A 27003-nucleotide genomic window follows, 5' to 3' on the forward strand; every position below is an offset into this window, starting at 1 on the left:
TTACATAAATTATGTTTTTAACATCTTGACACGTGTGTTGCTTTTTACTAATGTATGACATTCTTTTTATATATTATAAATAAACCATTTTGCACTATTTCTTTTAACATTTTTTGACACTATTTTTTTTCTCCCCCCCCCCCCCCCCCAAAAGGTGGACCGCCTTGAGGTAGTAAATAAGCGATTTGTCCGAGTCATCTTTACACCAGGAAAGAGCCCTGTTGATGGGGTAATTAGTCTTCTTTGTATTATATATGTGGTGTTTGAGAGAATAAACTTGTGTACTAATGAAATAGCAACATAAACTGATGCATACGGCTGCCACTGATGTATTCTTTCACATTTCTAAATACATAAGTATAGCATTGCTTTGGTCTTCACGAAAATTATGTTATATCTTGATAAGCAACATCCATTTGTTTGAATCTTGTTTACCTAATTTAGAAGCTGGCACTGGACTTTCTTTTTTTTTTTTTTTTTTTAAAGGGATCTCATCAAAATAGTGTGTGTGCCCATAAAAAAAAGCAACTGAACTTTTTTCTTTCTTTTGGGGGGGTTTGAAAAAAGTAAACCGCTTTTTAAATTAAAATTAGGAGAATGTTTATTGCTCATAGACTGGTTAATTCCTACAATTCTTTTAGTAGGTAAACACAAACCTTTACAAATAATTCAAGGGAATTAGTTGCTTGGTTCATCACAGTAATAGCCATTTTTTTAAAACATAAATTAAAATATCCTCATTTTAGATGGAGCAAATAATTTTTTTGAAGATATATATAGTTTTTTGTCAATATTTTATTATACATTATGGGATTTTGTTATAAAATATATGCAGTGGTCATGGATTTTTTTTATGCAGTGGCAATTAATCAGGATCTGTTCAGATTTATATTTCTGCTCTTGTTTTTGTTTCTATAGCAATATGTCTGGTTTAATATTGGCAGTGTGGACACATTTGAGAGGAATTTGGAAACTGTGCAGCAAGAACTTGGTATTGAGGGAGAGAAACGGTTACCTGTGGTCTATGCAGCAGAGAGTGATGGGTAAGAAGTGTGATTTTTTATGTAATCAAGGTAAACGTGCAATATTAAATATAATTTTTGACTTTCATGTCACGTGTACTATGAATGTCATGTAAATCCTTGCTAATTATGGTTTAGATGCTATTCATTAAAGTGTGTAAGGCCTCAGTGATTTTAGTCCCTTGTCATGAAAGGCCCTACAAGAGGTCACCCTTAATTCCTTACGGCTAGATTTAGAGTTTTGTCGGTAACGACCCGCGTAGCTAACGCTGGCTTTTTTCTGGCCGCACCTTTAAAATAACTCTGGTATTGAGAGTCCACAGAATGGCTGCGTTAGGCTCCAAAAAAGGAGCGTACAGCATATTTAACGCCACTGCAACTCTCGATACCAGAGTTGCTTACGGACGCGGCCAGCCTCAAAAACGTGCTCGTGCACGATTCCCCCATAGAAAACAATGGGGCTGTTTGAGCTGAAAAAAAACCTAACACCTGCAAAAAAGCCGCGTTCAGCTCCTAACGCAGCCCCATTGTTGTCTATGGGGAAACACTTCCTACGTCTGCACCTAACACCCTAACATGTACCCCGAGTCTAAACACCCCTAACCTTACACTTATTAACCCCTAATCTGCCGCCCCCGCTATCGCTGACCCCTGTATATTATTTTTAACCCCTAATCTGCCGCTCCGTAAACCTCCGCTACTTACATTATCCATATGTACCCCTAATCTGCTGCCCCTAACACTGCCGACCCCAATATTATATTTATTAACCCCTAACCTGCCCCCCACAACGTCGCCGCCAGCTACCTACAATAATTAACCCCTAATCTGCCGACCGCAAAGCGCAGCTACTTACGTTATCCTTATGTACCCCTAATCTGCTGCCCCTAACACCGCCGACCCCTATATTATATTTATTAACCCCAAATCTGCCCCCCACAACGTCTCATCCACCTGCCTACACTTATTAACCCCTAATCCGCCTCACTAACCCAATAATAAATAGTATTAACCCCTAATCTGCCCTCCCTAACATCGCCGACACCTAACTTCAAACATTAACCCCTTATCTGCCGACTGGAGCTCACCGCTATTCTAATAAATGTATTAACCCCTAAAGCTAAGTCTAACCCTAACACTAACACCCCCCTAAGTTAAATATAATTTTAATCTAACGAAATTAATTAACTCTTCTTAAATAAATTATTCCTATTTAAAGCTAAATACTTACCTGTAAAATAAATCCTAATATAGCTACCAACAAATTATATTTATATTATAGCTATTTTAGGATTTATATTTATTTTACAGGTAACTGTATTTATTTTAACCAGGTACAATAGCTAAAATAGTTAAAATAATTACAAAATTTCCTGTAAAATAAATCCTAACCTAAGTTACAATTAAACCTAACACTACACTATCAATAAATTAAATAAAATACCTACAATTACCTACAATTAAACCTAACACTACACTATCAATACATTAATTAAATACAATATCTACAAATAAATACAATGAAATAAACTAACTAAAGTACAAAAAATAAAAAGAACTAAGTTACAAAAAATATAAAAATATTTACAAACATCAGAAAAATATTACAACAATTTTAAACTAATTACACCTACTCTAAGCCCCCTAATAAAATAACAAAGACCCCCAAAATAAAAAAATGCCCTACCCTATTCTAAATTACTAAAGTTCAAAGCTCTTTTACCTTACCAGCCCTGAACAGGGCCCTTTGCGGGGCATGCCCCAAAGAATTGAGCTCTTTTGCCTGTAAAAAAAACACATACAATACCCCCCCCCCCCAACATTACAACCCACCACCCACATACCCCTAATCTAACCCAAACCCCCCTTAAATAAACCTAACACTAAGCCCCTGAAGATCTTCCTACCTTATCTTCACCATACCAGGTTCACCTATCGATCCAGAAGAGCTCCTCTGATGTCCTGATCCAAGCCCAAGCGGGGGGCTGAAGAGGTCCATGATCTGGCTGAAGTCATCATCCAAGCGGGAGCTGAAGAGGTCCATGATCCGGCTGAAGTCTTCATCCAAGCGGGAGCTGAAGAGGTCCATGATCCGGCTGAAGTCTTCTATCAACGGCATCTTCAATCTTCTTTCTTCGGGAGCCATCATCTTCCATCCGACGCGGAACATCCTCTTCTCCCGACGCCTACTTGTCGAATGACGGTTCCTTTAAATGACGTCATCCAAGATGGCGTCCCTCGAATTCCGATTGGCTGATGGGATTCTATCAGCCAATCGGAATTAAGGTAGGAATATTCTGATTGGCTGATGGAATCAGCCAATCAGAATCAAGTTCAATCCGATTGGCTGATCAGCCAATCGGATTGAACTTGATTCTGATTGGCTGATATGTTTTCTAAACAATTTTTTTTTTCAGGTTTTGAAAAATACTTCCCAAATGGAAAGAATTCAAATAACTCAAAAGGGACAACTAGTGAAATTAAAGGTATTAATTTTTCATCTTTGAGGTTTTGCAGATCTTGTTGTTATTTTTATGGTCAAAACATTTTAAGAAGGTTCCTGAAAAGGTAATATAGCACCCCCTTTCCTGCAATAGTAAAAATCTTGCGAGTATATAAAAAAAAAAACAACAAAAACCTCTTCAGCTCCCGCTTGGATGAAGACTTCAGCCGGATCATGGACCTCTTCAGCTCCCGCTTGGATGATGACTTCAGCCGGATCATGGACCTCTTCAGCCCCCCGCTTGGGCTTGGATCAGGACATCGGAGGAGCTCTTCTGGATCGATCGGTGAACCTGGTATGGTGAAGATAAGGTAGGAAGATCTTCAGGGGCTTAGTTTTAGGTTTATTTAAGGGGGGTTTGGGTTAGATTAGGCGTATGTGGGTGGTGGGTTGTAATGTTGGGGGGGGGGGGGGTAATGTATGTGTTTTTTTTACAGGCAAAAGAGCTGAATTCTTTGGGGCATGCCCCGCAAAGGGCCCTGTTCAGGGCTGGTAAGGTAAAAGAGCTTTGAACTTTAGTAATTTAGAATAGGGTAGGGCATTTTTTTATTTTGGGGGTCTTTGTTATTTTATTAGGGGGCTTAGAGTAGGTGTAATTAGTTTAAAATTGTTGTAATATTTTTCTGATGTTTGTAAATATTTTTTTATTTTTTGTAACTTAGTTCTTTTTTATTTTTTGTACTTTAGTTAGTTTATTTCATTGTATTTATTTGTAGATATTGTATTTAATTAATGTATTGATAGTGTAGTGTTAGGTTTAATTGTAGGTAATTGTAGGTATTTTATTTAATTTATTGATAGTGTAGTGTTAGGTTTAATTGTAACTTAGGTTAGGATTTATTTTACAGGTAATTTTGTAATTATTTTAACTATTTTAGCTATTGTACCTGGTTAAAATAAATACAGTTACCTGTAAAATAAATATAAATCCTAAAATAGCTATAATATAAATATAATTTATATTGTAGCTATATTAGGATTTATTTTACAGGTAAGTATTTAGCTTTAAATAGGAATAATTTATTTAATAAGAGTTAATTAATTTCGTTAGATGTAAATTATATTTAATTTAGGGGGGTTGTTAGTGTTAGGGTTAGACTTAGCTTTAGGGGTTAATACATTTATTAGAATAGCGGTGAGCTCCAGTCGGCAGATTAGGGGTTAATGTTTGAAGTTAGGTGTCGGCGATGTTAGGGAGGGCAGATTAGGGGTTAATACTATTTATTATAGGGTTAGTGAGGCGGATTAGGGGTTAATAACTTTATTATAGTAGCGGTGCGGTCCGCTCGGCAGATTAGGGGTTAATAAGTGTAGGCAGGTGGAGGCGACGTTGTGGGGGGCAGATTTGGGGTTAATAAATATAATAAAGGGGTCGGCGGTGTTAAGGGCAGCAGATTAGGGGTACATAAGGATAACGTAAGTAGCGGCGCTTTGCGGTCGGCAGATTAGGGGTTAATTATTGTAGGTAGCTGGCTGCGACGTTGTGGGGGGCAGGTTAGGGGTTAATAAATATAATATAGGGGTTGGCGGTGTTAGGGGCAGCAGATTAGGGGTACATAAGTATAACGTAGGTGGCAGTCGGCAGATTAGGGGGTTAAAAAAATTTAATCGAGTGGCGGCGATGTGGGGGGACCTCGGTTTAGGGGGACATAGGTAGTTTATGGGTGTTAGTGTAGTTAAGAGCTTTATGAACCGGCGTTAGCCCAGAAAGCTCTTAACTACTGACTTTTTTCTGCGGCTGGAGTTTTGTCGTTAGATTTCTAACACTCACTTCAGCCACGACTCTAAATACTGGAGTTAGAAAGATCCCATTGAAAAGATAGGATACGCAATTGACGTAAGTCGCGGCTGAAAAGTGAGCGTTAGACCCTTTTTTGACTGACTCCAAATACCGGCGGTAGCCTAAAACCAGCGTTAGGAGCCTCTAACGCTGGTTTTCACGGCTACCGCCAAACTCCAAATCTAGGCCTTAGTGACTTAGCTGTAATTTTCCTCTTACTCATTTACTGTACCCACACATTATATACCATTTTTCTCGCCACTAAATGGACTTTCTAATGATACCATCATTTTCTTCATATCTTATAATTTACTATAAATTGTTTTTATAAAATATGATGAAAAAATTGGAAAAAACACCACACTTTTTCTAACTTTGTCCCCCAAAATCTCTTACACATCTACAACCACCAAAAAACACCCATGCTAAATAGTTTCTAAATTTTGTCCTGAGTTTAGAAATACCCAATGTTTACATGTTTGCTTTTTTTGCAAGTTATAGGGCGATAAGTAGCCATTGGCTATTTCCAAACCATTTTTTTTTCTTCAAAATTTGCAAAAGTTACATTTTAACACTGATATCTGTCAGGAATCTCTGAACAACCCTTCACATGTGTATATATATTTTTTAGTAGACAACCCAAAGTATTGATCTAGGCCCATTTTGGTATATTTTATGCCACCATTTCACCAACAAATTCGATCACTTTTTCACAAACTTTAGGTTTCTCACTGAAATTATTTACTAACAGCTTGTGTAATTATGACACAAATGGTTGTAAATGATTCTGTACGATCCCCTTTGTTCAGAAATAGCAGACATATATGCCTTTGGCATTGCTTTTTGGTAATTAGAAGGCTGCTAAATGCAGCTGCGCACTACACTTGTATTATGCCCAGCAGTAAAGGGGTTATTAGGTAGCTTGTAGGTAGCTTGCAGGGTTAATTTTAGCTTTAGTGTAGAGATCAGCCTCCCACCTGACACATCCCTTGACCCCTCTCAAACAGCTCTCTTCCCTCCCCCACCTCACTATTGTCACCGCCATCTTAAAGGGACATGAAACCAAAAATTTTTCTTTCATGATTCAGATAGAGAATACAATTTTAAACAACTTTCCAATTTACTTCTATTATTTAATTTGCTTCCTTCTCTTAGACATACTAGCATTCAGGTGAAACAAGAACTAACTTTATTGTGGAAAACACGCAACTTTTATACAGAATCTTATCTTGATAAGAGCTTGACTCATCCAACAATTTTCCCGCCATTCCCGCCCCTCCAGACAGGCTGGTGCTGGCCATAGCAGCCACAGTCCCCCAGAACCTAGAGGCGGTGGTTTCGGGCTCAAGATGAAACAGTTCAAAAAGCGGCGTTATCTGTTACTGGGGACAGCCTGGTAAAGATTGGAGGGGTAGGGGGTGTCCAAAACCCCTGGAACCCCTGGTTCCCAAAGGCGCTCCCCTCTGGTACACCTTGTACTCCCTAGGGGCTACTGATCCCCAAAAGAGCGGAGCTCTAGGGCAAAGGCCGCTGGATCGACCAGGGTTAAAGCTAGCGGGTGTTTGGCCTTAATGCGGCCGACCGGGAGTTCCAGGAGCCCGGCCAGCCGTAGTTGGGGACAAATCTTTGGTAGTAACCGGCGGTTCCCAGGAACGCTAGCACTTGGGTTTTGATTCGGGAGTGGGCCAGTTGGCCACTTCCTCAATCTTAGCAGGCTCTTGCTGCTGCTTACCGCAGCCCACTCGGTGGCCTAGGTACTGGACCTCCGAGCGACCAAGGTGTCGCTATAAATGGCGATGTCGTCCAGGTATGCGCAGGCATAGTCCTGGAGGCCATCCAGTAGACGATCCACCATCCTTTGGAAGGTGGCTGGAGCGTTCTTCATCCCAAACGGCATTACTTTGTACTGGTAGAGGCCAAAGGGGTTGATGAAGACAGTCTTAGGGTCTAAAGGGATATGCCATTATCCCTTGCAGAGGTCGAGGGTGGTCAGGAAGTTGCCGTGGGTGATTCTATGTAATAGGTCATCAACTCGGGACTACTACAGAACCGGGTAGTCCTGTCCTTTTTGGGTACTAACACCAACCGGAAGGCCCAGGGGCTGCTGGACGGTTCAACAACACCAAGGTCCAGCATTCCCCGGAGCTCACGGTGCATGCTGTCCCGGACTGCCTCTGGAGCCCTGTAGGCTGCCTGTCGGTAGGGGAGCCTGTCCCGGGGTCTCCACTCGGTGTATGGCCGTTGTGGAAAACATGTCTTGTCTCTCTTCCAGAAGGTGTCAGACTTGCTCTCTCTGTACCGACCCTAGCCTCTCGTCTAGGGGTATGTCGGCCATGCCTTGGTGGGTCTCACCTGGTCCGGGGATTTCTGGCATTGGAAGACTCTGAGTCCTCTACTGCCGGAGCACAGATAGCGGCCACATCCTTGGCCCTTTCTACAAAGGCCTTCAACATGTTCACATGAAAGGTCCGGCGGACCCTGTCATCTGAGCATTTGGCGACCAGGTAGGTGGTGTCATTCAGTTGTTCCACTACCCGGTAGGGTACTTGCCAGGAGGCCTGTAGCTTGTCTGTTTTGACAGGCTTCAGGGCGAGGACCTTCTGTCCTACTGTCAGGGTTCGGGTACGAGCATTCCGGTCGTACCACCTCTTGTTTACGTTTGGCGACCCGAAGGTTCTCTCGCACCTGTTCGGCGAGATCCTTCAGTCGGTCCCTAAACTCGGGCGTTCATCCCTTTCCAGTGGGCTCTTAAGTCAAGGGGTCTCCTTATCTTCCGGCCATATACTAATTCAAAGGGTGAGAAGCCTGTGGATTCCTGGGGCACCTCTCTATATACGGCAGGAATCGTTCCCAGTCCTTGTGAGTGGCCGAGAACGTCCTAAGCAGCTGCTTAAGGGTCCCTTTGAACCGCTTACATAGCTCATTCGTCTGAGGATGGTAGGGGGCACTATGCAGAAGTTTGATCCCGCACAATTTTCACAACTGCTGGTTGTTTTCCGCAGTAAACTGCGTTCCCTGATCAGAAATCGCCTCCTGGGGAAAGCCTACCCTGGTGAATATCTGGAGCTTTGGATCTGCTATGGTCTCCGTCTGGATATTGGGTCTGGGTCGAGCTAATGGACCCACTATATAGACTGCAATCCTGCTAAAGGGTTAATCGATAATGGGGAGGGGGTGCAGGGGGGCCTTAGTATGGTCTCCGATCTTACCTACTTTCTGGCACACTTCGCAAGACTTACAGTAGTCCCTAATGTCTGCTGTAATTCCTGGCCAGAAATAGGTTTGGGTCAAGCGGTGGTGTGTTCTGGACTGATCTAAATGTCCAGCTAAAGGGATATAAAGGGAATATCATGTCCTATCCGCAGTAAGTCGGACCGAAACCTCTTCAGTACAACCAACTGACGTTTGGGCACTTTTCTCCTCTCGGAGATCCGGTACAGGAGCCCTCTTTCCCACTGGAACCGATCCTGGCCGGGGCCCTGGGGGTCAGTTTCTACTCGGTCCCGATAAGGGGCTAAGGTCGGGTCGTTTAGGTTCCCCTTGACGAAGTCAGAGGGGGGAGACAGGGTTGAGGGGGGAAGGTCCGGGCGGAATGTCTCACCTGGGTCCCCGGAGCTGGTGCTGTAGCTTGGCGTCTGGCTTGCTGGCACGTGGTTACTGGGTAGGCATCCGGGAAGTTATTCCCCACAAAGGCTGAGGCCAGGTGGCTGAGGTAATTTGCCATGGTAGCTGTTGCATGACGCCCATCTCTACATCACGGGAGCCGGCTCCCCAGTTCAGATGTTCCCAAGCTGTGGGGTATGTAACATGGCTCCACCAGCCACCTGAATGGCAAGGGTCCTCCCGGTTCGACTGGATGTGGGGGCTAAGTGGGGTTGGATCAGGGAGACTGTGGCGCCAGTGTCCCTTAATTCCTGGGCCGCCTGCCCATTGAACCAGACATCCTGGCTATGGTTCCAGCGGTTATCTTGGGTCACCAAGCTGACTTCATGCAGAACACTAACTTCCTCATCTGGCTATTCTGCATAGCTATCAGGACCTGCTGCATAGGCAGAGTAGGCAGTGGCCTGTTAGGTCCTGGCTGGAGTGGTCCTCCCCCTGGGCCGGGGAGGAGTTCCTCGGCTGCTGGGCTGAGGGGTTTCTTAGCTTTGTTGGACAGAATCGTTGGAAGTGGCTGAGTTGTCCACACTTGTAGCACCCCCCTGCATTGTTGGCCCCGGCCAGGGAAACAGGAGCCAGCCGGGCTTGGGGCTGTTGGGGGTCAAGCATGAGTGGTAGCAGAGCGGGGTACGGGCGGGCATTCTGGGGTCTTGGTCAGCTGTGGTAGGTCTTTTGTCCTTGACCCAGTCCCGTATTTCTGCCTGGGTGCGGTTATAAAACTGCTTCAAAAGAACGAGTTGTACAGCTTCACCAAGGGTGGTTATGTGGCAATCTGTGAACCATGCGTCCAAAGACCGGGTTAACTGGTGGGCCCACTCTGTATAGGGCTGTCCCTCTTGTCTTTTCAGTTCTCTGAACTTCAGCCGGTGCGCCTCCAGCATGAGTCCATACAAGGTGGGCTCCCTCACCGATCATAGTTTGCTTTGTCTTCTGAAGGTACAGTGTGGAAAGCCTCTAAAGCCCTGCTGGCCAATTTCAAGAGCAGGATAGTGACTCGGTCTGCATCGGTGACCCCCTGCAACCGACACTGGGTCTCAAACAGCTGAAGATAGCAGTCGATCTCCTCCGCCCCATCATCCTGGAAAGCCCGGAAGGCGGCATGGGGTAGCTTCTTGGGTCTGGTAGGAGAAGCTAGGGGTCTGGCACATTTTCCCCCCATAGACTTCAGCAGCTCCATCAAGTGTACCTTAGTGGCGTCGGCAATGACCTGAGTAACAATCTCTTCGGGGGGTTAGATCCATAGAGGTTGCCACTGGATCTTCCTCTGGAGAGCCAACATGGTGGTCTCTGCGGTTGAGGCTGTACTGGGCCGTCTACTGCTTTGGTCATCATCCGACCCATCGCTGGCTTGTTAGCCTGATCACCCTTCATCAGCTCAGCTACGAGTGCAGTCTTTGTCTTGTTACCAGCTACTCCTACTCTGGCTTGCAGTAAACTCTGCAGTGCGTCCTTCCGGAGCCTGTGATACTTTTCCATCCGGCAAGGACTTCAGGTGGTGGTTTGGACGTTCCAGGTAATCGGAAGCATCCCACCGCTGCCACCACTGTGACGGATCCCGGCTACTCCGACTGGGTAGCTCCGCCAATGGATCCTCCCGATGCCTGGAACCTGCCGATATGTAGCGGAGAAAGTGATTATAGCAGGAGCCCACCCAAATAACTAGACAGACTAGCATTCAGGTGAAACAAGAACTATCTTTATTGTGGAAAACACATATCTTTTATACAGAATCTTATCTTGATAAGCGCTTGACTCATCCCACAATTTTTCCCGCTCCTCCAGACAGGATGGCGCCGGCCATAGCTGCCACAGTCCCCCCAGAGTCCCAGGGCCCAGAGGTGGTGGTTTTGGCCGGTCCCTGGGAGCGGCGGCACTTCCATGGTGTCGTTTGAAAGCTCTCGGTCCCCAGATGCCCCCATCCAAAAAGCGGCGTTATTTGTTACAGCCCAGTAAAGATAGGGGGGTAGGGGTGTCCAAAACCCATGGTTCCCAAAGTAGCTTCCCTCCGGTAATTATCCCACCTCTTGTACTCCCTAGGGGCTACTGATCCACAAAAGTGCAGAGCTCTGGGGCAAAGGGCCGCTGGAGCGACCAGGGTGGAAGCTAGCGGGTGTTTGGCCTTGATGCGGCCGACCGGGAGTTCCAGGAGCCCGGCCAGCCTAGAAGGGTTTTTCCGGTCACGGATCAGCTTTTTTAAGAAAAGGTTCACATACATTTCTTACCAGAGGGAAGGGTTTGGAGATCGAGATTGCTCTGAGGAGCCCAAAACCGCCAAGAAATGAGGGGTGAGGTAGTAGGGGGTAGGGGTTTAACCCTTGCAGCCGCCCGGTATCCGTGACACCTCCTTCTCACTATTTGCTGCCATTTTGGGTACTGGCAGCTGTCTGCCAGTACCCACTTTTCAATAAAATTTGCCCTTTTTTTTTAAATTTTTTTTATTTATATAAATCAAACTTTTTCTGTAGTGTAACTGCCCCGCCCCCATACCCTACCCCTCTCCCAGATCCCCCTCCCACCCTCCTCTCCCACCACTTCTTGTTAAGTGGTTGCACGCGCACCTGAGAATGAGATCATCCCCCCCCCCCCCCCACCGGCCGCAAGTTTTCAGTGATGGGCCGCCCACCCGCCTCCCTGCAATGGGTCTCACCCACCAACGATCTGCACCATCGCTGGCTGATGCAGAGAGGGCCACAAAGTGGCTCTCTCTGCATTGGATGCTTAAGAAAGTGTGTTGCAGGATGCCTCAATATCGAGGCATCACTGCAATACCCTAAAAGCGTCTGGAAGCGATCACAATCGCTTCCAGCGATTGAAAACCCTGAGAACGTACAGGGTACGTCCTTGGTCATTAAGTCACAGTTTTTATAGGACGTACCCTGTACATCCTTGGTCCTTAAGGGGTTAAAGGTACATGAAACCCAAAATTTTTCTTTCATGATTCAGGTAGAGAATACAATTTTAAACATTCCAATTTACTTCTATTACCTAATTTGCTTCATTATTTAGATATCCTTTGTTTAACAAATAGCAATGCCAATCAGTAGCTATTGAGCCTATCTACTTATGCTTTTCCACAAAGGATATAAAGAAAAATAGGCAAATTAGTAATATAAGTAAATTGGAAAGTTGTTTAAAAATGCATGTTCTTTCTAAATCACAAAAGGGTAGTCTGACTTACCAACTGTCTGAAAATGTTCTGAATATGTTGTTTGTTTGCTGTAGTTGTGTTTCAATGCTCAAACTTCCCCCACCACTTACTTTTATTGGATGAACCAATCCAGACTTGTTACTCCAGTAGACACAGCTTGTCTCACAGGAACTGGAAACCTTGCCATGTTCAGAGTGAAATTACAGGAAAAGGCGTCAAAATAAATAACGAAAGTGCACTGTAAAGTGGAATTCAGTTTTGTACAGAATTATATAACATTATTTTTAAGTTTACTTTCCCTTTTAAATCCCTTTAGAGGTTTACAATAAGCAAATAGATACATTTAGTGAAGGAAACGATTAACACTAAGGACCTGATGATCAAGAACTCACCAGAATGAATATAAATAAGGCAAAATCGTTTTTTTTGTTTGTTTTTTTGGAGTATTGTATTGTAGAAATCTCTCCTTCATCCAAAAAGTAAGATAAACCTCTCTTAAATACAATTTAGCTATGTAATCTCACCACGCCAGCCAACAGTAAAAATATTCGTGGTTTCTGTTTTGTAAGTTCAAGTGAACTCAATAAAGGACTGTCAGAGTACCTATCAAAAATAGTTCTGTTTTATTCTTGTTTTATCCCCTATAATAAGAGCTTTGCTACTTCCTCTAAACAATCCATAATCAGTTAAACGGTGCTGTTGGACACATTTCAGATGTGTGTTAGGCCTGCTGCGTAGGATGCAGTAATTTTGATATTTTGTAGCGGACTATCATTTTGTATTGCTACATTATATAAATTATAAATTAAAATACCCAATTTTTTTCTTTTTTGCATTGTATAAAAATCATTGATAATAAAGAAAATCATTTATTTATTTTTTCCTTTCTTAAAATCAAATACCATTTTATCATTAATTTTGTGTAATAGTCTTTATAAATGAATTCAGTTGTAATTGTTATCATTAGCAGTTTGGACCCACTATGTTTTATAAGCCTGTATTTTTTGTTCCTTCATTTACTCATCCAGTTGTTGTTGTTGTTGTTTTTTTTTTGTACATATCTCAAGAATTTCACTTATTAGGCTTTTGTAAAACATGCCACACCAATTACAGGACATCTTTGCCATCCAAATCTATATTTTGAATATTTTCTTTGCAGTGTGTTTGGTGCTAATTTTTTATGCTACTATATGTGGGTGTTAATTTGTTTATCTTGTTTACAGCTCATTTCTTCTGAGCATGCTCCCCACAGTCCTCATTATTGGGTTTCTCCTGTACACATTAAGGAGAGGACCTGCTGGCGGAAGGCCAGGCAGGGGTATGGGAGGTCTATTTAGCGTTGGAGAGACAACTGCTAAGGTTCTTAAAGATGAAATTGATGTTAAGTTCAAGGATGTGGCAGGATGTGAGGAGGCGAAACTGGAAATTATGGAGTTTGTCAATTTCCTGAAAAATCCAAAGCAGTATCAAGATTTGGGTGCAAAAATTCCAAAGGTATTTTTTTCCCCCCCAAATATCAATATGTTATGATGAACCTACATTAAAATGACCAACTGCACATATATAAAGTTCAATTTCTTGTTTTTATGTTTTCTTTCCCCCCTTCCCTTAGTTCTTTATTTCTTGTGTGCATAAAACATCATCATGTTAAATCCGCCTACCTTTTAGTACTTCACTAAATATGTACAAAAGTAATAATTACACTGGGGACCTTGATCAGAACATGGCTAAAGGTGTATTGAGTCCATTTTAGAATGTTACACGTGAGTGTATGTCTGCTTTTAAATTAACATATCCAAGTTATGCATCACTTTTATACCTTTTTCATTTGTGCTATATTGTAAATTTTTATTTATGGAATTAAACTTTTTACTGTGATCACTCCAGTTTTATTTGATATAGCCATCTTACATTTTTCAGGGTGCTATTCTGACTGGTCCTCCTGGTACTGGGAAAACATTATTAGCAAAAGCCACAGCAGGAGAAGCTAATGTCCCTTTTATCACAGTCAATGGCTCTGAGTTCTTAGAGATGTTTGTTGGCGTTGGCCCAGCCCGGGTAAGTAAATGAGTGCATCAGTAGAGTCTGTGTATTAATTTTGTCTAAACGTCTCATAATAGCAATATGCATTCTCTTATGTTTCTACATATAAATGAAATCTCTAAACATGTGGTCACATTTTGTTCTATATCCAGGAAACTGCAGAACAGTTGAAAAAGCATTGCTTTTAATGTGGAAAATGTTTTACTACATTTTTATTACAGTAGGGTACATTATTTATTTGTCTGTTTTCATAGTCTATATTTTTTTATCTCAGCAGTGAGCAACCATCTTCACTAAAATGACCAAAGCTGTTACTTGGCAAAGCCTGTACTCTAAACTGATTCAGGGAGTTATGCCCCCCAAACATTATGAGCTAGATTACTAGAGAGTGCTAAGCTTTATACGCGCGAAAAAGTTAAAAAGTTATTGTTTACACACTAACCCGATGCACGCAAAAAACTGGTGCAATGCTGAATACGGAGAGCGTATTGCTCTCCGCATTCAGCAAGGTCTGTCGGACCTGATCCGCACTGTCGGATCAGGTCAGACAGACATTTGATAAATAGGCCTCATAGTCTGTTTCCATGTAGAAATATGCAAGCAAAACTGTTAAACAGAATTGCAACAACAAGGTTGTAAGAGTACTCCCCTTGCATTTGGTTGCTGCCCTCTTTGGTCGCTCTTAAAACTGTAGAAACAGATGGTGCTGATCCAGCAGGGGTTAAATCTGGGTTCCTCCAATCATTGCATTCCCTTATGAGCAACGATTGGAGGAGCCTAGATTCGTCATCGATCTGCTAACTACAGCAGAAGCTGCGGGCGGAGGATCGCCAGTCTACTTTCCATACAGAAAAGCTAAGTATTTTTAAAAAAAGAAGCTTCAATGTAAAGTGCCCTTGGTTTTTAAGAGTATTTTTTTAGATAACGAGCACTTATTCATTAAACTTTACATTCACTTTAAGCCTCTGCAGATTGCCCGCTTATCAGTTTTTGACGGACTTTCATGTTAGCCAATCAGTGCCGACTTATAAATAACTCAATGTTGTGACATTATATGACATGAACTAGCGCTGTTTAATTCTGAAAAACTGTCAAAATTAGATAAGATGGTTTAGAAATTAGCAAATGAGCCTTCCAAAGTTTAGCTTTCAACAAATAAAATCAAGAGAACAAAGCAAATTTGGTGATAAAAGTGAAATGGACAGTTGTTTAAAATGGCATGCCCTATCTGAATCATGAAAGTTTAATTTTGACTAGACTGTCCCTTTAAACTAAAGGCATTTCCATATAAAATCTATGTCCACCTATCCGTCCTTCCTGCTGAAGTTGCAACTGCCTTCAGTGCTTTCCAACACCCCTAAATGCTTCCATGAATTTTGCTAGTAAAATCTCTTGGTGGTCTTTGAGATTGCATAACATGTGGAACTAATAGTGCACTGTTTTGAGGGCAATGAAAAGTGCTGTAGGCAGCAGTTCCTTTAGCATCAATAGGACACTATTTTGAACAAGGTAAGTAAATTATATTAATAGTTTCTTTGTTGGCTCTTCTTCCATGCATATGGACTGGAATGTACCTTTAAGACTGCAGTATAGAGTTTTTAGCGTTTTGTCTTTTTCAAACAGATTATAATACTAAAGGGAAAATAACAGAAGGCAATATTATTAGTAGTAGTAATGATGATGATAATTTAAGACAACTTTTATTAATTTGCCTTGGTGCTCATCTAATCGCACCTAGTAATCTCATATATAAATCAGGTAATGGCAAAAGAAAATAAGTGTTGCTATATCATATTTAGAAATAGCTTTTGTATCTTTGGTTTGAATATCACTTGGTGTTTATTTCTTGTTTGCTATTTAAATATAAGCACTTTTCTCCTGTTAAGTGTAGTCAGTCCACGGGTCATCCATTACTTATGGGATTATATCTCCTCCCTAACAGGAAGTGCAAGAGGATCACCCAAGCAGAGCTGCTATATAGCTCCTCCCCTCTACGTCATACCCAGTCATTCTCTTGCACCTAACTAATAGATAGGACGTGTGAGAGGACTGTGGTTATTAAAATTAGTTTTTATATCTTCAATCAAAAGTTTGTTATTTTAAACAGCACCGGAGTGTGTTGTTTTTCTCAGGCAGCATTAGAAGAAAAATCTACCTGAGTTTATGTATGATCTTAGCGGTCGTAACTAAGATCTATTTGTTGTTCTCGGCCATTCTGAGGAGTGAGGTAACTTCAGATCAGGGGACAGCGGGCAGGGTTCACCTGCAAGGAGGTATGTTGCAGTATATTATTTTCTAAGGAATGGAATTGACTGAGAAAATACTGCTAATACCCATATAATGTAAGTGCAGCCTTAAATGCAGTAATAGCGACTGGTATCAGGCTGATATATATGTATGTTACACTGAGGTATTTCTGGGGAATGGAACTTCACTAAGTAAATACTGTGTACATTTAACTTATATTTGAGCCCCCACTGCAGTGTAAGCGACTAGCAGCAGGCTTATTAGTATCATTTAATAATTTTATTTTAAAACGTTTTACTGGCATGTTAATCGTTTTTCTCTGAGGTACTTGGTGATAAAATCTTTTGGGCATTATTTTTCCACATGGCTGTCGTTATTTTTGAATAAATTCAGTTTGCTGAGCTTCCCCACTGCTATAATATGAGTGGGAGGGGCCTATTTGGGCGCTTTCTTGCGCAGTAAGAATTCACTCAGTCTTCCTATTCCTTCCTCCATGATCCAAGACGTCTCTACAGAGCCCAGGGGTCTCCAAAACTAGTTTTGAGGGAGGTAATCACTCACAGCAGACCTGTGAGACTGTGCTTTGACTGTGATAAAACGTTTTTATATCTGTTATCCGTTTTTGGGTATTAAGGGGTTAATCGTCCATTTGCTGGTGGGTGCAATCCTTTGCTAACTTATTGCATTTATTGTGAAAATTTGGTTGCTATAACAAATTTGGTTCTTGTAATTCTACTGTGACAGTTTATTAGTGTTTCTTAAAGGCACAGTAACGTTTTTTTATATTGCTTGTAAATTTATTTCAAAAGTTTTTTCCAAGCTTGCTAGTTTCATTGCTAGTCTGTTAAACATGTCTGACACAGAGGAAACTCTTTGTGCAATATGTTTAAAGGCCAATGTGGAGCCCAATAGAAATTTGTGTACTAATTGCATTGATGCTACTTTAAATAAAAGTGTACATGTAAAGAAAATTTCACCAGACAACGAGGGGGAAGTTATGCCGACTAACTCTCCTCACGTGTCAGTACCTGCGTCTCCCGCTCGGGAGGTGCGTGATATTGTGGCGCCAAGTACATCAGGGCGGCCCATACAAATCACTTTGCAAGACATGGCTAATGTTATGACTGAAGTATTATCTAAATTGCCAGAAATTAGGGGTAAACGCGACCACTCTGGGGTGAGAACAGAGTGCGCTGATAATATTAGAGCCATGTCTGATACTGCGTCACAATATGCAGAACATGAGGACGGAGAGCTTCATTCTGTGGGTGACGGATCTGATCCAAGTAAACTGGACTCAGACATTTCAAATTTTATATTTAAGCTTGAGAACCTCCGTGTATTGCTAGGGGAGGTATTAGCGGCTCTGAATGATTGTAACACGGTTGCAATTCCAGAGAAAATGTGTAGGCTGGATAGATACTATGCGGTACCGGTGTGTACTGATGTTTTTCCTATACCTAAGAGGCTTACAGAAATTATTAACAAGGAGTGGGATAGACCCGGTGTGCCTTTTTCACCCCCTCCTATATTTAGAAAAATGTTTCCAATAGACGCCACCACACGGGACTTATGGCAGACGGTCCCTAAGGTGGAGGGAGCAGTTTCTACTCTGGCTAAGCGCACCACTATCCCGGTGGAGGATAGCTGTGCTTTTTCAGATCCAATGGATAAAAAGTTAGAGGGTTACCTTAAGAAAATGTTTGTTCAACAAGGTTTTATATTACAACCCCTTGCATGCATTGCGCCTGTCACGGCTGCGGCGGCATTCTGGTTTGAGTCTCTGGAAGAGACCATTAACTCAGTTACATTGGATGAAATTACAGACAAGCTTAGAGTACTTAAGCTAGCCAATTCATTTATTTCCGATGCCGTAGTACACTTAATTAAACTTACGGCTAAGAATTCAGGATTCGCCATTCAAGCGCGCAGAGCACTGTGGCTTAAATCTTGGTCAGCCGATGTAACCTCTAAATCTAAATTGCTTAACATACCTTTCAAAGGGCAGACATTATTCGGGCCCGGTTTGAAAGAAATTATCGCTGACATTACTGGAGGTAAGGGTCATGCCCTGCCTCAAGACAGAGCCAAACCTAGGGCTAGACAGTCTAATTTTCGTGCCTTTCGTAACTTCAAGGCAGGAGCAGCATCAACTTCCTCAGCTCCAAAGCAGGAAGGAACTGTTGCTCGCTACAGACAGGGCTGGAAACCTAACCAGTCCTGGAACAAGGGCAAGCAGGCCAGAAAGCCTGCTGCTGCCCCTAAGACAGCATGAAGTGAGGGCCCCCGATCCGGAAACGGATCTAGTGGGGGGCAGACTTTCTCTCTTCGCCCAGGCTTGGGCAAGAGATGTCCAGGATCCCTGGGCTTTAGAGATCATATCTCAGGGATATCTTCTGGACTTCAAAGCTTCTCCTCCAAAAGGGAGATTTCATCTTTCAAGGCTGTCAACAAACCAGCTAAAGAGAAAAGCGTTTCTACGCTGTGTACTTTTACTAATGGGAGTGATCCATCCAGTTCCGCGGTCGGAACACGGACAAGGGTTTTACTCAAATCTGTTTGTGGTTCCCAAGAAAGAGGGAACCTTCAGACCAATTTTGGACTTAAAGATCCTAAACAAATTCCTAAGAGTTCCATCGTTCAAAATGGAGACTATTCGGACAATCTTACCTATGATCCAAAGGGGTCAGTACATGACCACAGTGGATTTAAAGGATGCCTACCTCCACATACCGATTCACAAGGATCATTATCGGTACCTAAGGTTTGCCTTCCTAGACAGGCATTACCAGTTTGTAGCTCTTCCCTTCGGGTTAGCCACGGCTCCAAGAATCTTTACAAAGGTTCTGGGCTCTCTTCTGGCGGTACTAAGACTGCGAGGAATTTCGGTAGCATCATACCTAGACGACATTCTGATACAAGCGTCAAGTTTCCAAACTGCCAAGTCTCATACAGAGTTAGTTCTGGCATTTCTAAGGTCGCATGGGTGGAAGGTGAACGTAGAAAAGAGTTCTCTAAGGCCACTCACAAGAGTTCCTTTCTTGGGGACTCTTATAGATTCTGTAGAAATGAAAATTTACCTGACAGAAGACAGGTTAACAAAACTTCTAAATGCTGGCCGTGTCCTTCATTCCATTTAACACCCGTCAGTGGCTCAATGCATGGAGGTAATCGGCTTAATGGTAGCGGCAATGGACATAGTACCTTTTGCACGCCTGCATCTCAGACCACTACAATTGTGCATGCTAAGTCAGTGGAATGGGGATTATGCAGATTTATCTATTTGTCCCCTATGCTGAATCTGGATCAAGAGACCAGAGATTCTCTTCTATGGTGGCTTTCTCGGCCACATCTGTCCAGGGGGATGCCCTTCAACAGGCCAGACTGGACAATTGTAACAACAGACGCCAGCCTTCTAGGTTGGGGCGCTGTCTGGAATTCCCTGAAGGCTCAGGGATCATGGACTCAGGAGGAGAGTCTACTTCCAATAAACATTCTGGAATTGAGAGCAGTTCTCAATGCTCTTCTGGCTTGGCCTCAGCTAGCAACTCTGAGGTTCATCAGGTTCCAGTCGGACAACATCACGACTGTGGCTTACATCAACCATCAAGGAGGGACAAGGAGTTCCCTAGCGATGATGGAAGTCTCAAAGATAATTCGCTGGGCAGAGTCTCACTCTTGCCACCTGTCAGCGATCCACATCCCAGGTGTGGAGAACTGGGAGGCGGATTTCCTAAGTCGCCAGACTTTTCATCCGGGGGAGTGGGAACTTCACCCGGAGGTATTTGCACAACTGCTTCGGCGTTGGGGCAAACCAGATCTGGATCTCATGGCGTCTCGCCAGAACGCCAAGCTTCCTTGTTACGGATCAAGATCCAGGGACCCGGAAGCGGTTCTGATAGATGCTCTGACAGCACCTTGGGTCTTCAACATGGCTTATGTGTTTCCACCCTTCCCGATACTTCCTCGTCTGATTGCCAGGATCAAGCAGGAGAGAGCATCGGTGATTCTAATAGCGCCTGCGTGGCCACGCAGGACCTGGTATGCAGATCTAGTGGACATGTCGTCCTGTCCACCATGGTCTCTGCCTCTGAGACAGGACCTTCTGGTTCAGGGTCCTTTCAAACATCCAAATCTAATTTCTCTGAGGCTGACTGCATGGAGATTGAACGCTTGATTCTATCAAAGCGTGGATTCTCGGAGTCAGTGATTGATACCTTAATACAGGCTAGGAAACCTGTTACCAGGAAAATTTACCATAAAATATGGCGTAAATACTTACATTGGTGCGAATCCAAGAGTTACTCATGGAGTAAGGTTAGGATTCCTAGGATATTGTCTTTTCTACAAGAAGGCTTAGAAAAGGGTTTATCTGCTAGTTCGTTAAAGGGACAGATCTCAGCTCTGTCCATTCTTTTGCACAAGCGTCTGTCAGACGTTCCAGACGTTCAGGCTTTTTGTCAGGCTTTGGCCAGGATTAAGCCTGTGTTTAAAACTGTTGCTCCGCCATGGAGCTTAAATTTAGTTCTTAATGTTTTACAGGGTGTTCCGTTTGAACCCCTTCATTCCATTGATATCAAGCTGTTATCTTGGAAAGTTCTGTTCCTAATGGCTATTTCCTCGGCTCGAAGAGTCTCTGAGTTATCAGCCTTACATTGTGATTCCCCTTATCTGATTTTTCATTCAGACAAGGTAGTTCTGCGTACTAAACCTGGGTTCTTACCTAAGGTAGTCACTAACAAGAATATCAATCAAGAGATTGTTGTTCCTTCATTGTGCCCTAATCCTTCCTCAAAGAAGGAACGACTTCTGCACAATCTGGACGTTGTCCGGGCCCTGAAATTCTATTTACAGGCAACTAAAGATTTTCGACAAACTTCTTCCCTGTTTGTCGTTTATTCGGGACAGAGGAGAGGTCAAAAGGCTTCGGCTACCTCTCTCTCCTTCTGGCTTCGTAGCATAATACGTTTAGCCTATGAGACTGCTGGACAGCAGCCTCCTGAAAGAATTACAGCTCATTCTACCAGAGCTGTGGCTTCCACTTGGGCCTTTAAAAATGAGGCCTCTGTTGAACAGATTTGCAAGGCTGCAACTTGGTCTTCACTTCACACCTTTTCAAAATTTTACAAATTTGACACTTTTGCTTCTTCGGAGGCTGTTTTTGGGAGAAAGGTTCTTCAGGCAGTGGTTCCTTCCGTGTAAAGGTCCTGCCTGTCCCTCCCGTCATCCGTATACTTTTAGCTTTGGTATTGGTATCCCATAAGTAATGGATGACCCGTGGACTGACTACACTTAACAGGAGAAAACATAATTTATGCTTACCTGATAAATTCCTTTCTCCTGTAGTGTAGTCAGTCCACGGCCCGCCCTGTTTTTACGGCAGGTCTAAATTTTAAATTAAACTCCAGTCACCACTGCACCCTATAGTTTCTCCTTTCTCGTTTGGTTTTGGTCGAATGACTGGGTATGACGTAGAGGGGAGGAGCTATATAGCAACTCTGCTTGGGTGATCCTCTTGCACTTCCTGTTAGGGAGGAGATATAATCCCATAAGTAATGGATGACCCGTGGACTGACTACACTACAGGAGAAAGGAATTTATCAGGTAAGCATAAATTATGTTTTTTAGGATATTTGTTTTCTCTACAGTATTTGTCATCTATCCTCAAACTTGAATTTTTTTTAATTTTAAAATGATGAATTTATGTCATGATTCGTAGATGGTAGTTAATTAGAAGTAGGTATTGGAAATGAAGTAGTATGGATATTGCTTCTAATTTTCTCAAATTCCGACACTTCTGAAACTTTAATTATTTTAAATTTCATTTCTAGGTACGTGATTTATTTGTATTAGCTAGGAAAAACGCTCCTTGCATTCTCTTTATTGATGAGATTGATGCAGTTGGAAGGAAAAGAGGGCGTGGAAACTTTGGGGGACAAAGTGAACAAGAAAACACGCTCAATCAACTTCTAGTGGAGATGGATGGTAACTTGATTTCTGTTTTCTCTACTTTTTAGTGTGTTAGTCTGTGTATAATATTGTTTCGAACGTTTTACCTATCACGTCTGCTTCTATTTTTATTGTAACATTTCCTAGTTCTGGACCCTTCTGCATTAATTTTACTTCCTGCAGACACCATGGTCATATAAACATCTCCCAATAGCCCACCTGTTGCTAACCACACCCACATCTCACCTCTACCCTCGTGTGCTCTTTCGTGTGCACAGTCTGCATCAAATCAAAAAATATTCACAATATGTTTCTGCTACTTTTCTCCTTCCTTCCTCCCTTTTTTTTTTATTTGGTGGACTTTCAGCCACAACCCAAGAGCCATAGATAAGCTGGATGGTGTAGTTTCTATTAACTTGCATGCTTTTTTTATTTTGTGAGATGGATGTAATTTTAAGCTTCTTTTCCTTATTAATATAAGGAGAGTCCACAGCATCATTCCTTACTGTTGGGAATACTGAACCTGGCCACCAGGAGGAGGCAAAGACACCCCAGCCAAAGGCTTAAATACCTCTCCCACTTTCCCTATCCCCCATTCATTCTTTGCCTTTTGTCACAGGAGGATGGCAGAGAAGTGTCTGAAGATTCAGAGTAGTTCCTTAGGAAGGGTATCTGCCCTTCAATAGGGGACTGGAGTTTTAAGTAGTCTTGTCAATGCTCTCACTGAGAGGCTGACAAAAGTTAGTCTGGAGATGCAGGGAGAGTCTTTCTGCGAACCCGTCCAGACTGCCTAACAACAGCTCCTTAGCAATCAGTGTTGATAAGTTTCACTGCCTGCTTCTTTTCTCACTCAAGTCCATGTCAGGAGCGATGCTACAAGACCGTTACACTTGAGAGGCTGTGTTTCTGTTCCACAGCATGGATTCTGGAAAGATTGTTTCAATTTTTACCTATGTTGAAAACGCTAGAAGACAGGGTCACAGTGTGGCTCCTTTTATCTTAATAGAATCTTGAGTTAATATCTCCTGAGGGGGATTAATCAAATGTGATGCTTTAATTTTATGCTGCTTTGTGTGAGATTTTATTGGGCTCATAGACTGTTTATGTGGCTGTAACGCACAGGGTTTTACTTTCACTTTGAACGCTGCGCAGCTTGTAGCTTGGCACACTTTTTCTCATAGCAGGGGCGGTCCTGCCTTGCGCACCACGTGACCGGTCTCGCTTTCATTTCCTCTTTCCTGACCGAGCTGGCTGTCTGAGAAGACTTTTTTCCCTATATTGTCGGGGTCTAGGAGGTGGTGAGTGCCCCAGTCATTGGGAATATAAAGGTGCCGTTTTTAGAGAAATAAAAAGATTTGTTTTACTTTCTGTGTCCTACTGTCATTAGCTTAAGCTATGGAGGATTCTGATATACTGGAGGGTACTCCCTCTATTCCAAATAGTAATACCTGTTTATATTGTGAGGAGGCCTTGGTATGCCCGCCCTTTCAACTATGTTCAACATGCCTTGACAATGTTATTAGGTCTAAGAAGGTTAACCCCTTTAGTACCACTGAGCCGTCCGCCTCTGAGGACTCGCTGTCCTGTGAGGTGCATACCCATCAGTCATCTCCCTCTACACATGCAGCTTCCCATAGCACAACACACAGAAAACCTGGCACTCACCAGCAGATATTCAGTAATGTTTAAAAGCAAAACTGGGAGAACTACGTTACTTTTGGCGCCAAAGGATCAAACCCAGGACCACGTCGTGGTCTCCCCCTTCTTGGGACACTAAACCAGCACCCACATAATGCATACTTTTAAACAAACTAACTGGGAACCTCCCAGGGTGACACATGATTTTGTAATCTCCCCTATGTAAATACAAAACACAGGAATGGATTGCACTCACAGACTGGTGCCATTAACTTTTCCTGCACCTGTAAAAATGGCGAACATTATTAAAAATGAGTGGGATAGAATTGGATCTTCCTTTTAAGAATTTATTCCCGGTCCCGGACTCTCAATTGGAGTTGAGGGGTTCTGTCCCTAAGGTGGATAACGCGCTATCTCCACGCTGGCCAAATCTACAATTATCCCACATGAGGATAGCTCGTTGTCCAGAGAGCCTATGGATTAGAAGATGAAACCTTTTTCTTAGAAAAGTTTCCAACATACTGGATACTTGTTTCAACCGGCAGCGGCTGTTGCCTCGGTTGCTGGTGGGGATGTCATCTTCTCCTCCACGGAAGTTACCTTGTTGCAGGGATCTGCTGGAACAAGGTCCTTTTGTTCATCAAAATCTAGATTCTCTGAGGCTGACTGTGTGGAGATTGAACGCCTAGTCTTAGCCAAGAGAGGTTTTTCTGGGAGTTATTGATTACTCTCATTCAAGCTCATAGCCTGTTACTCGACACATCTATCATAAGGTGTGGAGAACCTATTTATTCTGGTGTGAATATCCCTGGCATAAGGTTAATGTTGCCAGGATCCTATCGTTTCTCCAGGATGGACTGGAGAAGGGACTTTCTGCCAGTTCCCTGATGGGACAGATTTTGGCCCTGTCTGTTTTACTGCACAAAAGATGTACAGTCTTTTGTTAAGGCTGATTAAGATCAGACCTGTGTTTAGATCTAAGGCTCCTCCTTGGAGTTTGAATCTTATTCTTAAGGTTTTGCAGCGGGCTCTGTTTAAGCATATGCATGAAATTGACATTAAGTTGTTGTTGTCCTGGAAGGTTCTTTTTCTACTGGCTGTTCCTTTTGCGCACAGAGTTTCTGAGATTGCCGCTTTGCAATGTGAGCATCCTTATCTAGTGTTCTATTCTGATAAGGCTGTGCTACGTACTAAGTTAGGGTTTCTTCCTAAGGTCGTGTCAGACTGCAACATCAATCAAGAGTTTGTGATTCCTTCCTTGTGTCCTAATCCTCCTCCTTTGAAGGAACGTTTGCTTCATAATTTGGACAGGGTTCGTGCCTTGAAGTTCTATCTTTAGGCTACTAAGGATTTTAGACAAACTTCTTCCTTGTTTGTTGCCTATTCTCGGAAGCGTAAGGTTCAGAAGGTCTCTTCGACTTCCTTATCTTTTTGGTTGAGGAGTGTTATCCGCTTAGCTTATGAGACAGTGGGACATAGGCCTCCTCAGAGAATTACGGCTCATTCTATTAGAGCAAAACAAGGCCTCTATGGATCAGATTTGTAAGGCGGCTACCTGGTGGTCCTTACATACGTTTTAAAAATTTTACAAGTTTGATGTTTTTGCTTCAGCTGAAGCAGCTTTCGGAAGAGAGGTTTTGCAGGCTGTGGTGCCCTCCGATTATGGTCCGCCTCTCTTTTTGTCCCTCCCGTTATCATTCAGTGTCCCCTAGAGCTTGTGTATAAATTTCCCAACAGTAAGGAATGATGCCGTGGACTCTCCTTTATATTAAGAAGGAAAACATAAATTATGCTTACCAGATAATTTCATTTCTTCTGTATAAGGAGAGTCCACGGCCCCCGCCCGTGTTCTCCGATGGACGGGCCTCTAAATTATGTTTTTCTTCTGGCACCATTTATACCCTGATATTTCTCCTACTGTTACTTGTTCCCTAGGCAGCATGACTGGGGGAAGTGGGAGAGGTATTTAAGCCTTTGGCTGGGGTGTCTTTGCCTCCTCCTGGTGGCTAGGTTCAGTATTCCCAACAGTAAGGAATGATGCCGTGGACTCTCCTTATACAGAAGGAAATGACATTATCTGGTAAGCATAATTTTGTGTTTTTCTCTCTGATGGCACAATGATCAAAAATGTCAATGGCACGTGCAGAAATCACACAAAAGCTTTGGGAGTTTTTAGAGTTATATTGTAGGTGTCTCCTTCAAATCCAGAAATCCATTCTTCAAGATAAAATTTGCCTCTATAAAATTCTTCTCATTTTTATATTATATAATATTAGCTTTATTTCAAAACATAATTTGGAATGGGCCACTCTTGGTCCCCACCCCCACATGGATCCAAAACCAGAGAGAGCTAAAATAGAAATTAGGCAACCACTTTTGGGTTGCTACATAATACAGCTATCTTGTTTGAGAATTAAACTATAAATAACAGTGAAAACCATACCCAGCATATAATGTGGTTTCTTAATTTAGCAGGTATACATATTGGCACCTATATAGAGTGTATAATATATGTAATTTATGCTTGGCCAAGATCTATAATAAATAGATATAATAGGCATGCGTTTCCTAATAACATATAAACTTATAGCTATAGTAAACTTAATTATTAGCTGTATTTGCAAAATAATCTGCATACTAAGTATCTGTGTATATTCAAGAGACACCAGAGTACTAAGGATTTGTAGGGGAGTAAGTCAGGAGTTAGCTGAGCATAACAAGAAATAAAGCAATACTTTGGAACATGGGTTTGGACTATAGTGTCTATTCTTGACTTCCATCTGCCAGACTTGAATAATCATATTGCAAAAACCATTCAGATATCAGGACACAGCTTATGATCTGTAAACTGATAAGTTAACCTCATATATTAAGTGTAACTGTATACTATACACACAGCACACCACCTCGCCCGCTGACAGCGTGACCACATGAAACAAATAAACAAGAACTGTAAAATGCTTTAGTTACAAGGCCGAGCTATAAGCAGAGCTGGCTTTGCTCTAGTAGAATT

At 42.6% G+C, this 27003-nt stretch overlaps 1 protein-coding gene across 1 annotated transcript in view; it reads left to right on the plus strand.

Moving 5' to 3' along the window:
• Positions 1-27003, plus strand: part of AFG3L2 (AFG3 like matrix AAA peptidase subunit 2) — a 231269-nt gene that overhangs the window by 49313 nt on the left and 154953 nt on the right. The window contains exons 6-10 of the mRNA XM_053714902.1: positions 155-229; positions 919-1043; positions 13337-13607; positions 14034-14171; positions 22235-22388. Coding sequence (XP_053570877.1) covers positions 155-229; positions 919-1043; positions 13337-13607; positions 14034-14171; positions 22235-22388 — 763 coding nt within the window. The remainder of the gene's footprint in view (positions 1-154; positions 230-918; positions 1044-13336; positions 13608-14033; positions 14172-22234; positions 22389-27003) is intronic.

This window comes from Bombina bombina, chromosome 5 (genome assembly GCF_027579735.1).
Source record: "Bombina bombina isolate aBomBom1 chromosome 5, aBomBom1.pri, whole genome shotgun sequence".
NCBI lineage: Eukaryota > Metazoa > Chordata > Amphibia > Anura > Bombinatoridae > Bombina > Bombina bombina.